The sequence below is a fragment of the Pelodiscus sinensis genome, chromosome 9, assembly GCF_052426305.1.
Source record: "Pelodiscus sinensis isolate ZL-2025 chromosome 9, ASM5242630v1, whole genome shotgun sequence".
Classification (NCBI taxonomy): Eukaryota; Metazoa; Chordata; order Testudines; family Trionychidae; genus Pelodiscus; species Pelodiscus sinensis.
In genome coordinates, this window is record NC_143060.1 from 1,491,492 (window position 1) to 1,507,515 (window position 16,024).

Genomic DNA, 16,024 nt, shown 5'->3' on the forward strand with positions numbered 1-16,024 from the left:
AGCAATATCCGTGCCCCAGATGGCCCCGGGCCTCATACACAGGTGGGGGGTCCTAGCACCCAATCCCACCTACCCCGAACAAGTTCTGTCCGGTTCCAAGAAGCCAGCCACAGATCCCTGGTCAATTTACCCTCTGGACCTTACCACAAATCACGCTGAGCTAATCCTTTAGAATCTAACAATTAAAGGTTTATTACCACGAGAAAGAAAAGCCTGAGAGTGAGGTTGTTAAAGTATCATATGTTACATGCACTGAATCTCCCAGTTCTCGCTGCAGGCTCTAGCAGAGATGTTACAGCTGCTGGTTTAAAAGTCCTTGGTGCACATCCTATGCCAGGACGGGTTCACAGTTCTTCCCGGCTCGTGATTCCCTGCGAGGCCACTTCTGGGGTCAGGAGCAGATCTGAGTCCAACATGGAGTCGGCCACCTGGCATATTTATCCCTCCTTCCAGGTTTCTTCCAAGCTGGAGGGAGTCACGTGGCCAGTGGCCAGGGGTGTCTTTGGCCTTCGGAGGCCCATTGCTCCCTGGAGCTTCGCTCATTAGCACGTCCATGGGCAAACAATCCTGGCCCATTACTCAAGCACATACAGACCAGTCTCCACACCACGTCCAGGCCCCTGACTCCGCACACAGACATTGTACAGATCTATGAAGAGCAGACACAGAGTCAGAAGAAAGTAGCTTTTGTTTGACCCCTCACATGGCCCCTTTGTGCCACTTTTGGGGCAAACACCCCCCACAGGTGCAGCAGTGACCCGGCTGCGCCCCTCACAATCCGCGCTCCCCTCACGGGGCTGGTGAGGGGAGTGTGGCTGGGCGAGGGGCTGGTGATGGGCAGGTTAGGGGCAGGCAAGAGGCAGGCGATTGAAGAGCAGCAGGCGAGGGGTGGCCGAAGGTCTGGCAGGGGGCAGGCGAGGGGCGGGCGAGGGCCTGGTGAGGGGCGGGCAAGGGCCTGGCGAGGGGCAGGCGAGGGCCTGGCGAGGGGCGGGCGAGGGCCTGGTGAGGGGCGGGCGAGGGCCTGGCGAGGGCCTGGCGAGGGGCGGGCGAGGGCCTGGCGGGGGGCAGGAGAGGGGCGGGCGAGGGCCTGACGGGGGGCAGGAGAGGGGCGGGCGAGGGCCTGGCGAGGGGCGGGCGAGGGCCTGGCGGGGGGCGGGAGAGGGGCGGGCGAGGGGCAGGCGTGTGCTGCCTGCCTGGGCAGGGGACATTTGCAGGCCGGGTGGTTTTCGCTGGCCCTGCTTGTTGCTGCGTTTTATTTTGGCTCCTTGTGTTTGCAGCCCCTGTCGTGTGCTTTCCGTGCCTGACTCTCGCCCAGCCAGCCGGCGCCGGCGATGCCGGCAGAGCAAACGCAGCTAACGCCGGCCGGCCTGCCTGGCCTCTGGGGGTGGGCCCGGAGCCTCATGACTCCTCACTTCACAGGCGCCACCTGGGAGGTGTCCCCGAGCCCCGCTCTGCCCTTCTGCCTTCTCTGCCCGGGCTGTATCTCTGCCCGCCCCAGCCCTGGCCCTCTGCCCCTGCGCTCCTCATGCCCAGCGCAGCCCCCCCCCCCTTTGCTGCCAGGAGACTTGTCTGCCCCCGCCCCTCCCTCCTGCATCGCCAGGGAGGGGCCTGAAACCCGCTGACAAGGACGGACGAAGCTGGGCCAGTTTCCAGCCTCCCTTCTCACCCGCCAGTGCGACCCATCCCTGCATGTCCTGCGCCCCTGGCCGAGGGCAGGATCCCAGTGCAGCCCCTGGCCACGTTTGGCCTCCCCACTCTTCCAAGTGCCAGCTGTGCCTCTGCCGGGCCTGTCCCAGCTCGCCCCGAGCCCTCCGGCCTTGCCCTCCGCCTCCCTGCCTCTGGCCCACGGGCCTGCCCCCTGCCGGGCCTGTCCCAGCTCGCCCCGAGCCCTCTGGCCTTGCCCTCCGCCTCCCTGCCTCTGGCCCACGGGCCTGCCCCCTGCCGGGCCTGTCCCAGCTCGCCCTGAGCCCTCCGGCCTTCCCCTCTGCCTCCCTGCCTCTGGCCCACGGGCCTGCCCTCTGCCGGGCCTGTCCCAGCTCGCCCTGAGCCCTCCGGCCTTCCCCTCTGCCTCCCTGCCTCTGGCCCACGGGCCTGCCCTCTGCCGGGCCTGTCCCAGCCCGCCCTGAGCCCTCCGGCCTTCCCCTCCGCCTCCCTGCCTCTGGCCCACGGGCCTGCCCTCTGCCGGGCCTGTCCCAGCTCGCCCCGAGCCCTCCGGCCTTCCCCTCCGCCTCCCTGCCTCTGGCCCACGGGCCTGCCCCCTGCCGGGCCTGTCCCAGCTCGCCCTGAGCCCTCCGGCCTTCCCCTCTGCCTCCCTGCCTCTGGCCCACGGGCCTGCCCTCTGCCGGGCCTGTCCCAGCTCGCCCCGAGCCCTCCGGCCTTCCCCTCTGTCCCCCCCGCCTCTGCTGCACCAGCCTTCGGGCATCGGCGCCCTCTGCTTCCTCGCTCGGGTCTCCCCTGGGTGCGCGGGGCTGCTCCGCCAAGCGCAGGCGTCTCCGAAGGCAGCAGCGACGGTTGGCTGGGTCAGAGTCCCGCGTCATTGTGTTTGTTCCTTCCGCTCATTGCCCTTCATCTCCCTGTCCTAGCCCCTTCCGCCCCACCCCAGGAGGTCGAGTGTGTGAGCGCCGGCTCCACGGCCGTGCGGGTAAGTTGGGGGCCGCCGCCGGCCCCGAGCCGCAATGGGCTGATCACGCGGTACTCCATCGCGTACCAGGCGGTGGGCGGCGAGGACAGCGCCAAGCACGTGGTGGACGGAATTGGACGGGAGCACTCCAGCTGGGAGATCACGGGCCTGGAGAAATGGACAGAGTACAAGGTGTGGGTCCGGGCCCACACGGACGTGGGGCCGGGCCCCGAGAGCTCCCCGGTGCACGTGCGCACGGATGAGGACGGTAGGTGTCGCCGCGCTGCTCCTCTCCCAGTGCCCAGCCCTGGCCATGCTGGGGTGCCTGGCCCCGCCCCCTGCGCTGGGTGCCTGGCCCCGCCCCCTGCGCTGGGTGCACTGGCCCCGCCCCCTGCGCTGGGTGCCTGGCCCCGCCCCCTGCGCTGGGTGCCTGGCCCCGCCCCCTGCGCTGGGTGCCTGGCCCCGCCCCCTGCGCTGGGTGCCCTGGCCCCGTGCTGGGGTGCCTGGCCCCGCCCCCTGTGCTGGGTGCACTGGCCCTGCCCCGTGCTGAGGTGCCTGGCCCCGCCCCCTGCGCTGGGTGCACTGGCCCCGTGCTGGGGTGCCTGGCCCCGCCCCCTGCGCTGGGTGCCCTGGCCCCGTGCTGGGGTGCCTGGCCCCGCCCCGTGCTGGGGTGCCTGGCCCCGCCCCCTGCGCTGGGTGCCTGGCCCCGTGCTGAGGTGCTTGGCCCCGCCCCCTGGGCTGGGTGCCCTGGCCCCGTGCTGGGGTGCCTGGCCCCGCCCCGTGCTGGGGTGCCTGGCCCCGCCCCCTGCGCTGGGTGCCCTGGCCCCGTGCTGGGGTGCCTGGCCCCGCCCCCTGCGCTGGGTGCGCTGGCCCCGTGCTGAGGTGCTTGGCCCCGCCCCCTGGGCTGGGTGCGCTGGCCCCGTGCTGAGGTGCTTGGCCCCGCCCCCTGCGCTGGGTGCCCTGGCCCCGTGCTGGGGTGCCTGGCCCCGCCCCCTGTGCTGGGTGCACTGGCCCCGCCCCCTGCGCTGGGTGCACTGGCCCTGGCCCCGTGCTGAGGTGCCTGGCCCCGCCCCCTGCGCTGGGTGCACTGGCCCCGCCCCCTGCGCTGGGTGCGCTGGCCCTGGCCCCGTGCTGAGGTGCCTGGCCCCGCCCCCTGTGCTGGGTGCACTGGCCCCGCCCCCTGCGCTGGGTGCACTGGCCCTGGCCCCGTGCTGAGGTGCCTGGCCCCGCCCCCTGCGCTGGGTGCACTGGCCCCGCCCCCTGCGCTGGGTGCACTGGCCCTGGCCCCGTGCTGAGGTGCTTGGCCCTGCCCCCTGCGCTGTCCCCAGCCAACCAGAGCAGGGCCCAGTGCCTGCCCTCCCTCAGGAGCAAGTTTCTCGTCTCCCAGGCGGCCCCAGCCCCACACCTGGGCCCTCCCGCTGCTGCCTTGGCTCTGACAGGCCTTCAGGGGGCTCTGCGCCGACACCGCGTAGCTGGGCAGGCAGGGCCCTAGGCCCCGGGCCCCAGTGGTGCAGCTGGGCCGTTGCATTTCCTCCCTCGGGGAGCGACTGCTTGCCTGGCCCTGGAGCGCAGCTCACCTGCTCCGGCCATGTCCCCCGGCACGGGAGCACTGTGGGTGGACCAGCCCAGGCAGCGGGTCTAGGGTGGGACCTCCAGGCAGCAGCCATAGGGTAACACCCCCCCCCCGGGCAGCCCAGCAGCCATAGGGTAACACCCCCCCCGGGCAGCCCCGGGCTCAGGCGGGGCTCTCTGCCTGGCTTTGCCGCTGCTCCTGGTGTGGGCGGGAGGCTCGGGCGGGGCTCTCTGCCTGGCTTTGCCACTGCTCCTGGTGCGGGCGGGGGGCTCAGGCGGGGCTCTGCCTGGCTTTGCCACTGCTCCTGGTGCGGGCGGGGGGCTCGGGTGTGGCTGTGCCTGGCTTTGCCGCTGCTCCTGGTGCGGGCGGAGGGCTCAGGCGGGGCTCTGCCTGGCTTTGCCGCTGCTCCTGGTGTGGGCGGGAGGCTCGGGCGGGGCTCTGCCTGGCTTTGCCGCTGCTCCTGGTGCGGGCGGAGGGCTCAGGCGGGGCTCTGCCTGGCTTTGCCGCTGCTCCTGGTGCGGGCGGAGGGCTCAGGCGGGGCTCTGCCTGGCTTTGCCGCTGCTCCTGGTGCGGGCGGAGGGCTCAGGCGGGGCTCTGCCTGGCTTTGCCGCTGCTCCTGGTGCGGGCGGAGGGCTCAGGCGGGGCTCTGCCTGGCTTTGCCGCTGCTCCTGGTGCGGGCGGGGGGCTCGGGCGGGGCTCTGCCTGGCTTTGCCGCTGCTCCTGGTGTGGGCGGGAGGCTCGGGCGGGGCTCTGCCTGGCTTTGCCGCTGCTCCTGGTGCGGGCGGGGGGCTCGGGCGGGGCTCTCTGCCTGGCTTTGCCTCTGCTCCTGGTGCGGGCAGGGGGCTCAGGCGGGGCTCTGCCTGGCTTTGCCGCTGCTCCTGGTGTGGGCGGGAGGCTCGGGCGGGGCTCTGCCTGGCTTTGCCACTGCTCCTGGTGCGGGCGGGGGGCTCGGGCGGGGCTCTCTGCCTGGCTTTGCCTCTGCTCCTGGTGCGGGCAGGGGGCTCAGGCGGGGCTCTGCCTGGCTTTGCCGCTGCTCCTGGTGTGGGCGGGAGGCTCGGGCGGGGCTCTGCCTGGCTTTGCCTCTGCTCCTGGTGTGGGCGGGAGGCTCGGGCGGGGCTCTCTGCCTGGCTTTGCCTCTGCTCCTGGTGCGGGCGGGGGGCTCGGGCGGGGCTCTGCCTGGCTTTGCCACTGCTCCTGGTGCGGGCGGGAGGCTCTGGCGTGGCTCTGCCTGGCTTTGCTGCTGCTCCTGGTGCGGGCGGGGGGCTCGGGCGGGGCTCTGCCTGGCTTTGCCGCTGCTCCTGGTGCGGGCGGGGGGCTCGGGCGGGGGGCGGGGCTCTGCCTGGCTTTGCCGCTGCTCCTGGTGCGGGCGGGAGGCTCGGGCGTGGCTCTGCCTGGCTTTGCTGCTGCTCCTGGTGCGGGCGGGGGGCTCGGGCGGGGCTCTCTGCCTGGCTTTGCCGCTGCTCCTGGTGCGGGCGGGGGGCTCAGGCGGGGCTCTGCCTGGCTTTGCCTCTGCTCCTGGTGCGGGCGGGGGGCTCGGGTGTGGCTGTGCCTGGCTTTGCCGCTGCTCCTGGTGCGGGCGGAGGGCTCAGGCGGGGCTCTGCCTGGCTTTGCCGCTGCTCCTGGTGTGGGCGGGAGGCTCAGGCGGGGCTCTGCCTGGCTTTGCCGCTGCTCCTGGTGCGGGCGGAGGGCTCAGGCGGGGCTCTGCCTGGCTTTGCCGCTGCTCCTGGTGCGGGCGGAGGGCTCAGGCGGGGCTCTGCCTGGCTTTGCCGCTGCTCCTGGTGCGGGCAGGGGGCTCAGGCGGGGCTCTGCCTGGCTTTGCCGCTGCTCCTGGTGTGGGCGGGAGGCTCGGGCGGGGCTCTGCCTGGCTTTGCCTCTGCTCCTGGTGTGGGCGGGAGGCTCGGGCGGGGCTCTCTGCCTGGCTTTGTCTCTGCTCCTGGTGCGGGCGGGGGGCTCGGGCGGGGCTCTGCCTGGCTTTGCCACTGCTCCTGGTGCGGGCGGGAGGCTCTGGCGTGGCTCTGCCTGGCTTTGCTGCTGCTCCTGGTGCGGGCGGGGGGCTCAGGCGGGGCTCTGCCTGGCTTTGCCACTGCTCCTGGTGCGGGCGGGGGGCTCGGGCGGGGCTCTGCCTGGCTTTGCCTCTGCTCCTGGTGCGGGCGGGGGGCTCGGGCGGGGCTCTGCCTGGCTTTGCCGCTGCTCCTGGTGCGGGCGGGGGGCTCGGGCGGGGCTCTGCCTGGCTTTGCCGCTGCTCCTGGTGCGGGCGGGAGGCTCGGGCGTGGCTCTGCCTGGCTTTGCTGCTGCTCCTGGTGCGGGCGGGGGGCTCGGGCGGGGCTCTGCCTGGCTTTGCCACTGCTCCTGGTGCGGGCGGGAGGCTCGGGCGGGGCTCTGCCTGGCTTTGCCTCTGCTCCTGGTGCGGGCGGGGGGCTCGGGCGGGGCTCTGCCTGGCTTTGCCTCTGCTCCTGGTGCGGGCGGGGGGCTCAGGCGGGGCTCTGCCTGGCTTTGCCTCTGCTCCTGGTGCGGGCGGGGGGCTCGGGCGGGGCTCTGCCTGGCTTTGCCGCTGCTCCTGGTGCGGGCGGGGGGCTCGGGCGGGGCTCTGCCTGGCTTTGCCTCTGCTCCTGGTGCGGGCGGGGGGCTCGGGCGGGGCTCCCCCTGGCTTTGCCACACAGCTGGGAGTGCTGGCCTAGAAACGCCCCAGGCAGCCCTCGGAGCCGGTTCCGGGCTCGGCTAGCCGTCCCGGCTCCGCTGTCAGAACTGATCTCAGACGCCCGCCCCGGGCAGGAGAGTGAAATGCAGAACTCGGAGGGAGAGAAAACAAATGGAATTTCCCGTCTTCAATCTTAGACCCCTCCCCCCGCTCACAGCAGCCCCCCAATGGGAATAGCTCCCGGTCCTCGAGGGCCTGGTTCCAGGTACCAGCACCTCCTGGCCCAGCACCTGCTGCCAGGGCTGTTCCCCAAGGAAGCTCAGCTCAGGAGCATGTTGCTTTTCACCCGGGGGGGCTCCACTGCCCGGAGCCGGGAGATTCACCCAGCGGGTTGGATGCGCCAGGCTTGTGGTAACCCGGGACTGAGGCCCCCCCGCTCTGACACCTTGGCCGGCCCAGCTGCTCCGCGTTACTGCCTTCTCTGCAGTCGAGAGACGTCGGGGAGCGGCTGGCTTGCCCTGGGGCTCCCCGGGCGCTTTCCTTCTGGGTGGCTCTTTCTTCCTGTCTGGCTTGGTGGGCCAGCAGCATTCGCTCTGCCCGCACGCCAGCGCTGAGAGCCGGGCATACGGGCCTTTTACAGGCCCTGGCAGGACGCGTGGGACAGGGGCCTGAGCAGTGTTCCCGCTGCAAGGTTTGTGACTCGGCTCCGGCGGCTCAGCCGGGAGCTCTCCGGGGCAAGGGGCCGTGTTTCCGGAGCGGCTCCGGTTGCTCAGTGCAGAGGCAGGAAGGCAGAAGGACACCACGTTTCCAAAGGGCAGGCCGGGTGGGAGGACACGTTTAAACGGGGTCTCACCGTGCAAGGAAATGGAGACGCTCTGGGCAGCCACGTTCCGTGTTACTGGCCCGAAGCACACAGCACGCCTGGGCTGGACTGCGCCTCCTGGCTCCGGGTCCCTGGCAAGGGCTCAGTGCTTCCTTTGGCTGGCAGGGCACCTGGGGAGGAGCATCCGTTTCGGGGCAGCCAAACCTGCCGGGAGCGTGTGTCCGTGTCAGAGCCGGGCGTGTCCCTGGGGAACGTGGCCAGGAGGCTGCCCACGGCCTGCACCATCCCGCTGGGGCCAGCGAGAGCCGCGGGGCGGGACATGAGGCAGGCGCCTGGCTGGTGGGTGGGGAGGAGGCGGGGAAGGGAAGTGCGTGGCAGGGTGCGCCAGTGACATGGTCTGTCCATGTGTGTTCCAGTGCCCAGCGCGCCCCCGCGGAAGGTGGAGGTGGAGTCTGTGAACTCGACAGCCGTCCGGGTGAGCTGGAAGCTGCCGCTCTCCACCAAGCAGCACGGGCAGATCCGGGGCTACCAGGTCACTTACGTGAAGCTGGAAAACAGCGAGCCACGGGGGCAGCCTGTGATCAAGGACGTCATGTTAGCGGAGGCCCAGGTACAGCCGGGGGCCGGGCCAGTCACTGCTCTGTCACAGGGCGGATCCAGGCCCACGCGCCTCCCCTTGGCAGCACACCGGGATGTGCAAGGGCAGCCAGAGGGCACCGAGTCACGGGCTAGAGCCGGGGCAGACGTGTGGCTTGCCCTGGGAAGGGGCTTGCGGGCTGGGGGCATGGCTAAGGAGGTGCGCGTCGCTCTGTCTGCCTCCCTGCCGAGTCCAGGGGCGAGGGGCGCTCCCGGCGCCTGTTAGAGGGGGGCGGGAGCTGCTCCGGCGCCTGCAGTGCGCCGAGCGCCTGCAGCTGGGACCAGCTTCCCCGGAGGAGAGCCCCGGGCCTGGCCACACGGCTGAGCTGCAAGAGCCACTGCTGCCAGGCCTGCGGGGACCAGCCCCAGCGTGAGCCCTGGCGAGCTGCCGCCCTGCGCTGGCCCTCTCCTGAGCGAGCGAGGAGTCGCTGCGGCACCGCCCGGCACGCCCGGCGCTCCCGCTTCCACGCCCAAGGGTGCAGCCCAGTCCGCCGTGTGCAAGGGCAGCGGGAGGGAGAGAAAACGGCCTGCTTGCCCGACGGCCTTTTCCTTTCCCACGAGCGCGTCCTCTCCGTGCGGTGCGTGAACAGTCCCGCCCTTGTGCAGCCTGGGGCGGGCGGGCGAACCCCGCTGTGGTCAGAGCAGCCCTGCCACGCTCCTGGGAGCCATCCCGCCCTTTCCTCTCCAGCCAGCCCGCGTGGTCCGAGCAAGCGGCTCTGGGTTCGAGCCCCTGGCTAGCTCGCCGTGGGGAGCGCAGGGTCCCAGGCTGGGAGCTGTCGGACGTCTTGTCCAGCTCTCCCTGGCCCTGGGGCCGGACGTCTCCAGTGGGAGGGGGGAGACCGTGTCTGCAACGTGTCCACGTGTCACAGGCCGAGCGGCTGCTCCGTGGCCCGGCGGCAGGCAGTCCTCGCCGACCGGCTGCTCCGTGGCCCGGCGGCAGGCAGTCCTCGCCGACCGGCTGCTCCGTGGCCCGGCGGCAGGCAGTCCTCGCCGACCGGCTGCTCCGTGGCCCGGCGGCAGGCAGTCCTCGCCGAGCGGCTGCTCCGTGGCCCGGCGGCAGGCAGTCCTCGCCGACCGGCTGCTCCGTGGCCCGGCGGCAGGCAGTCCTCGCCGAGCGGCTGCTCCGTGGCCCGGCGGCAGGCAGTCCTCGCCGACCGGCTGCTCCGTGGCCCGGCGGCAGGCAGTCCTCGCCGACTGGCTGCTCCGTGGCCCGGCGGCAGGCAGTCCTGGCCGAGCGGCTGCTCCGTGGCCCGGCGGCAGGCAGTCCTCGCCGACCGGCTGCTCCGTGGCCCGGCGGCAGGCAGTCCTCGCCGACCGGCTGCTCCGTGGCCCGGCGGCAGGCAGTCCTCGCCGAGCGGCTGCTCCGTGGCCCGGCGGCAGGCAGTCCTCGCCGACCGGCTGCTCCGTGGCCCGGCAGCAGGCAGTCCTCGCCGACTGGCTGCTCCGTGGCCCGGCGGCAGGCAGTCCTGGCCGAGCGGCTGCTCCGTGGCCCGGCGGCAGGCAGTCCTCGCCGACCGGCTGCTCCGTGGCCCGGCGGCAGGCAGTCCTGGCCGAGCGGCTGCTCCGTGGCCCGGCGGCAGGCAGTCCTGGCCGAGCGGCTGCTCCGTGGCCCGGCGGCAGGCAGTCCTCGCCGACCGGCTGCTCCGTGGCCCGGCGGCAGGCAGTCCTCGCCGACCGGCTGCTCCATGGCCCGGCGGCAGGCAGTCCTCGCCGACCGGCTGCTCCGTGGCCCGGCGGCAGGCAGTCCTCGCCGACCGGCTGCTCCGTGGCCCGGCGGCAGGCAGTCCTCGCCGAGCGGCTGCTCCGTGGCCCGGCGGCAGACAGTCCTCGCCGACCGGCTGCTCCGTGGCCCGGCGGCAGGCAGTCCTCGCCGAGCGGCTGCTCCATGGCCCGGCGGCAGGCAGTCCTCGCCGACCGGCTGCTCCGTGGCCCGGCGGCAGGCAGTCCTCGCCGACCGGCTGCTCCGTGGCCCGGCGGCAGGCAGTCCTCGCCGACCGGCTGCTCCGTGGCCCGGCGGCAGGCAGTCCTCGCCGACCGGCTGCTCCGTGGCCTGCTGGGAGCTGACCCGCCCTGCGCCTTGGGCACACTGGGATGATGCTGTCTTGTCCAGAGCTTGGTTTGTTTTTGCACCGAGAAGTTGTGGGCGTCAAGCGGGCTGCTTGGCTCTCCTGGCCCTGTGGAGCGCCTGTCAGTCTTGGACCTTGCATGGGCAGATGCTTGCAAGTGGTGGGTTTCCCCAGGGTCTCCCCCAAGCGCCAGACCCTCCCGCCCAGTCCCAGGGAAAGGACTGAGAAGGGAAGCTAAGCCGGCCGGGAAGTGCCCCAAGGAGTGCTGCTGGGATGAGTGCGTTGCCTGGCAAGGGGGGGCCTTTCCCAGCGCGGAGAGGGGCGTTTGGGCTCTTCCGGGTGGGCAGGGCAGGGCTGCAGGGCCCTGAGCAGGCGGGGCGGGGCAGAGCCTGTCACAGGCCAAGGCACAAGGGAGGCCGGGCTCCGTGGAGGAAGCTGTTCCGCTCCCGGCGCTCGCTGCGGGGCATCAGACGGCGGGGGAGGAACCCTTCCCGGCTGGTGAGCAGGGCCCCGTCCAGGCCGGCGGGGGGACCGGCAGAGCGAGCCGCAGGTGGCGAGGAGGCGTTCGGTAGGGGACCGCAGAGAGCCAGGTCCCCGCACCGAGGGGTTGGGCGGGAAGCCGGCAGCAGGCCCGGTGCCGGAGAGGGCCCGGTTCCCGGGCCAGCCCCTGCCTTGGAGCTGTGCCTGTGGCAGCCGAGCCCTCTTCTCTGCCAGGGCTGGGCTGCGACTGGCCAGCAAGGGCTTCCTATTTCGGAGCACGCTTCCTCTGGGCCCCACCTGGGCCCCCCCTCCCCTGCTGGACAGACACACGGACACCGGGCAGAGCCAGCGTGTGGGCCCCCGCCTCCCCTGCCGGACAGACACACGGACACCGGGCAGAGCCAGCGTGTGGGCCCCCCCTCCCCTGCTGGACAGACACACGGACACCGGGCAGAGCCAGCGTGTGGGCCCCCTCCCCTGCCGGACAGACACACGGACACCGGGCACAGCCAGCGTGTGAGCCCCGCCTCCCCTGCTGGACAGACACACGGACACCGGGCAGAGCCAGCGTGTGGGCCCCGCCTCCCCTGCTGGACAGACACACGGACACCGGGCAGAGCCAGCGTGTGGGCCCCCCCTCCTCTGCCGGACAGACACACGGACACCGGGCAGAGCCAGCGTGTGGGCCCCCCCTCCTCTGCCGGACAGACACACGGACACCGGGCAGAGCCAGCGTGTGGGCCCCCCCTCCTCTGCCGGACAGACACACGGACACCGGGCAGAGCCAGCGTGTGGGCCCCCCCTCCTCTGCCGGACAGACACACGGACACCGGGCAGAGCCAGCGTGTGGGCCCCGCCTCCCCTGCTGGACAGACACACGGACACCGGGCAGAGCCAGCGTGTGGGCCCCCCCTCCTCTGCCGGACAGACACACGGACACCGGGCAGAGCCAGCGTGTGGGCCCCCCCTCCCCTGCTGGACAGACACACGGACACCGGGCAGAGCCAGCGTGTGGGCCCCCCCCTCCCCTGCCGGACAGACACACGGACACCGGGCAGAGCCAGCGTGTGGGCCCCCCCTCCCCTGCTGGACAGACACACGGACACCGGGCAGAGCCAGCGTGTGGGCCCCCCCCTCCCCTGCCGGACAGACACACGGACACCGGGCACAGCCAGCGTGTGAGCCCCGCCTCCCCTGCTGGACAGACACACGGACACCGGGCAGAGCCAGCGTGTGGGCCCCCCCTCCTCTGCCGGACAGACACACGGACACCGGGCAGAGCCAGCGTGTGGGCCCCGCCTCCCCTGCTGGACAGACACACGGACACCGGGCAGAGCCAGCGTGTGGGCCCCCCCTCCTCTGCCGGACAGACACACGGACACCGGGCAGAGCCAGCGTGTGGGCCCCCCCTCCTCTGCCGGACAGACACACGGACACCGGGCAGAGCCAGCGTGTGGGCCCCCCCTCCTCTGCCGGACAGACACACGGACACCGGGCAGAGCCAGCGTGTGGGCCCCGCCTCCCCTGCTGGACAGACACACGGACACCGGGCAGAGCCAGCGTGTGGGCCCCCCCTCCTCTGCCGGACAGACACACGGACACCGGGCAGAGCCAGCGTGTGGGCCCCCCCTCCCCTGCTGGACAGACACACGGACACCGGGCAGAGCCAGCGTGTGGGCCCCCCCCTCCCCTGCCGGACAGACACACGGACACCGGGCACAGCCAGCGTGTGAGCCCCGCCTCCCCTGCTGGACAGACACACGGACACCGGGCAGAGCCAGCGTGTGGGCCCCCCCTCCTCTGCCGGACAGACACACGGACACCGGGCAGAGCCAGCGTGTGGGCCCCCCCTCCTCTGCTGGACAGACACACAGACACCGGGCAGAGCCAGCGTGTGGGCCCCGCCTCCCCTGCCGGACAGACACACGGACACCGGGCAGAGCCAGCGTGTGGGCCCCCCCTCCTCTGCCGGACGGACACCGGGCAGAGCCAGCGTGTGGGCCCCCCCCCCCGCCGGACAGACACACGGACACCGGGCAGAGCCAGCGTGTGATCCCCCTCCCCTGCCGGACAGACACACGGACACCGGGCAGAGCCAGCGTGTGAGCCCCCCCTCCCCTGCCGGACAGACACACGGACACCGGGCAGAGCCAGCGTGTGATCCCCCTCCCCTGCCGGACAGACACACGGACACCGGGCAGAGCCAGCGTGTGGGCCCCGCCTCCCCTGCCGGACAGACACACGGACACCGGGCAGAGCCAGCGTGTGAGCCCCCCCTCCCCTGCCGGACAGACACACGGACACCGGGCAGAGCCAGCGTGTGGGCCCCCTCCTCCTCTGCCGGACAGACACACGGACACCGGGCAGAGCCAGCGTGTGGGCCCCCCCTCCTCTGCCGGACAGACACACGGACACCGGGCAGAGCCAGCGTGTGGGCCCCCCCTCCTCTGCCGGACAGACACACGGACACCGGGCAGAGCCAGCGTGTGGGCCCCCCCCCCCCCCGCCGGACAGACACACGGACACCGGGCAGAGCCAGCGTGTGGGCCCCCCCCTCCCCTGCCGGACAGACACACGGACACCGGGCAGAGCCAGCGTGTGGGCCCCCTCCCCTGCCGGACAGACACACGGACACCGGGCAGAGCCAGCGTGTGACCCCCCTCCCCTGCCGGACAGACACACGGACACCGGGCAGAGCCAGCGTGTGGGCCCCCCCCTCCTCTGCTGGATAGACACACGGACACCGGGCAGAGCCAGCGTGTGGGCCCCCCCCTCCCCTGCAGGACAGACACACGGACACCGGGCAGAGCCAGCGTGTGGGCCCCCCCTCCTCTGCCGGACAGACACACGGACACCGGGCAGAGCCAGCGTGTGGGCCCCCCCCTCCCCTGCCGGACAGACACACGGACACCGGGCAGAGCCAGCGTGTGGGCCCCCCTCCTCTGCCGGACAGACACACGGACACCGGGCAGAGCCAGCGTGTGAGCCCCCCCCTCCCCTGCCGGACAGACACACGGACACCGGGCAGAGCCAGCGTGTGGGCCCCCCTCCTCTGCCGGATAGACACACGGACACCGGGCAGAGCCAGCGTGTGACCCCCCCTCCCCTGCCGGACAGACACACGGACACCGGGCAGAGCCAGCGTGTGGGCCCCCCCCTCCCCTGCCGGACAGACACACGGACACCGGGCAGAGCCAGCGTGTGGGCCCCCCCTCCCCTGCCGGACAGACACACGGACACCGGGCAGAGCCAGCGTGTGGGCCCCCCCCTCCCCTGCCGGACAGACACACGGACACCGGGCAGAGCCAGCGTGTGGGCCCCCCCTCCTCTGCCGGACAGACACACGGACACCGGGCAGAGCCAGCGTGTGGGCCCCGCCTCCCCTGCCGGACAGACACACGGACACCGGGCAGAGCCAGCGTGTGGGCCCCGCCTCCCCTGCCGAACAGACACACGGACACCGGGCAGAGCCAGCGTGTGGGCCCCCCCCTCCCCTGCCGGACAGACACACGGACACCGGGCAGAGCCAGCGTGTGGGCCCCCCCCTCCCCTGCCGGACAGACACACGGACACCGGGCAGAGCCAGCGTGTGGGCCCCCCCTCCCCTGCCGGACAGACACACGGACACCGGGCAGAGCCAGCGTGTGGGCCCCCCCCTCCCCTGCTGGACAGACACACGGACACCGGGCAGAGCCAGCGTGTGGGCCCCCCCCTCCCCTGCCGGACAGACACACGGACACCGGGCAGAGCCAGCGTGTGAGCCCCCCCTCCCCTGCCGGACAGACACACGGACACCGGGCAGAGCCAGCGTGTGACCCCCCCCCTCCTCTGCCGGACAGACACACGGACACCGGGCAGAGCCAGCGTGTGGGCCCCCCCTCCCCTGCCGGACAGACACACGGACACCGGGCAGAGCCAGCGTGTGGGCCCCCCCCTCCCCTGCTGGACAGACACACGGACACCGGGCAGAGCCAGCGTGTGGGCCCCCCCCTCCCCTGCCGGACAGACACACGGACACCGGGCAGAGCCAGCGTGTGGGCCCCCCCTCCTCTGCCGGACAGACACACGGACACCGGGCAGAGCCAGCGTGTGGGCCCCGCCTCCTCTGCCGGACAGACACACGGACACCGGGCAGAGCCAGCGTGTGACCCCCCCCCTCCCCTGCCGGACAGACACACGGACACCGGGCAGAGCCAGCGTGTGGGCCCCGCCTCCCCTGCCGGACAGACACACGGACACCGGGCAGAGCCAGCGTGTGGGCCCCGCCTCCCCTGCCGAACAGACACACGGACACCGGGCAGAGCCAGCGTGTGGCCCCCCCCTCCCCTGCCGGACAGACACACGGACACCGGGCAGAGCCAGCGTGTGGGCCCCGCCTCCTCTGCCGGACAGACACACGGACACCGGGCAGAGCCAGCGTGTGGGCCCCGCCTCCCCTGCCGGACAGACACACGGACACCGGGCAGAGCCAGCGTGTGGGCCCCGCCTCCCCTGCCGGACAGACACACGGACACCGGGCAGAGCCAGCGTGTGGGCCCCCCCCTCCCCTGCCGGACAGACACACGGACACCGGGCAGAGCCAGCGTGTGGGCCCCCCCCTCCCCTGCCGGACAGACACACGGACACCGGGCAGAGCCAGCGTGTGAGCCCCCCCTCCCCTGCCGGACAGACACACGGACACCGGGCAGAGCCAGCGTGTGGGCCCCGCCTCCTCTGCCGGACAGACACACGGACACCGGGCAGAGCCAGCGTGTGGGCCCCGCCTCCCCTGCCGGACAGACACACGGACACCGGGCAGAGCCAGCGTGTGGGCCCCGCCTCCCCTGCCAGACAGACACACGGACACCGGGCAGAGCCAGCGTGTGGGCCCCGCCTCCCCTGCCGGACAGACACACGGACACCGGGCAGAGCCAGCGTGTGGGCCCCCCTCCTCTGCCGGACAGACACACGGACACCGGGCAGAGCCAGCGTGTGGGCCCCGCCTCCCCTGCCGGACAGACACACGGACACCGGGCAGAGCCAGCGTGTGGGCCCCCCTCCTCTGCCGGACAGACACACGGACACCGGGCAGAGCCAGCGTGTGACCCCCCCCCCCTCCCCTGCCGGACAGACACACGGACACCGGGCAGAGCCAGCGTGTGGGCCCCCCCTCCCCTGCCGGACAGACACACGGACACCGGGCAGAGCC

The 16,024-nt window shown here is 72.7% G+C and overlaps 1 protein-coding gene across 10 annotated transcripts in view; it reads left to right on the plus strand.

Moving 5' to 3' along the window:
• The window catches only part of PTPRF (protein tyrosine phosphatase receptor type F), a 572,086-nt gene that overhangs the window by 491,020 nt on the left and 65,042 nt on the right, over positions 1-16,024 (plus strand). For 7 of the 10 annotated variants that reach the window (XM_089780368.1, XM_089780367.1, XM_089780372.1 and 4 more), the window contains 2 exons: positions 2,583-2,888; positions 8,071-8,264. In XM_089780368.1, coding sequence (XP_089636494.1) covers positions 2,583-2,888; positions 8,071-8,264 — 500 coding nt within the window. The remainder of the gene's footprint in view (positions 1-2,582; positions 2,889-8,070; positions 8,265-16,024) is intronic. The other 3 variants (XM_089780374.1, XM_089780375.1, XM_089780376.1) reach the window with 1 other exon arrangement.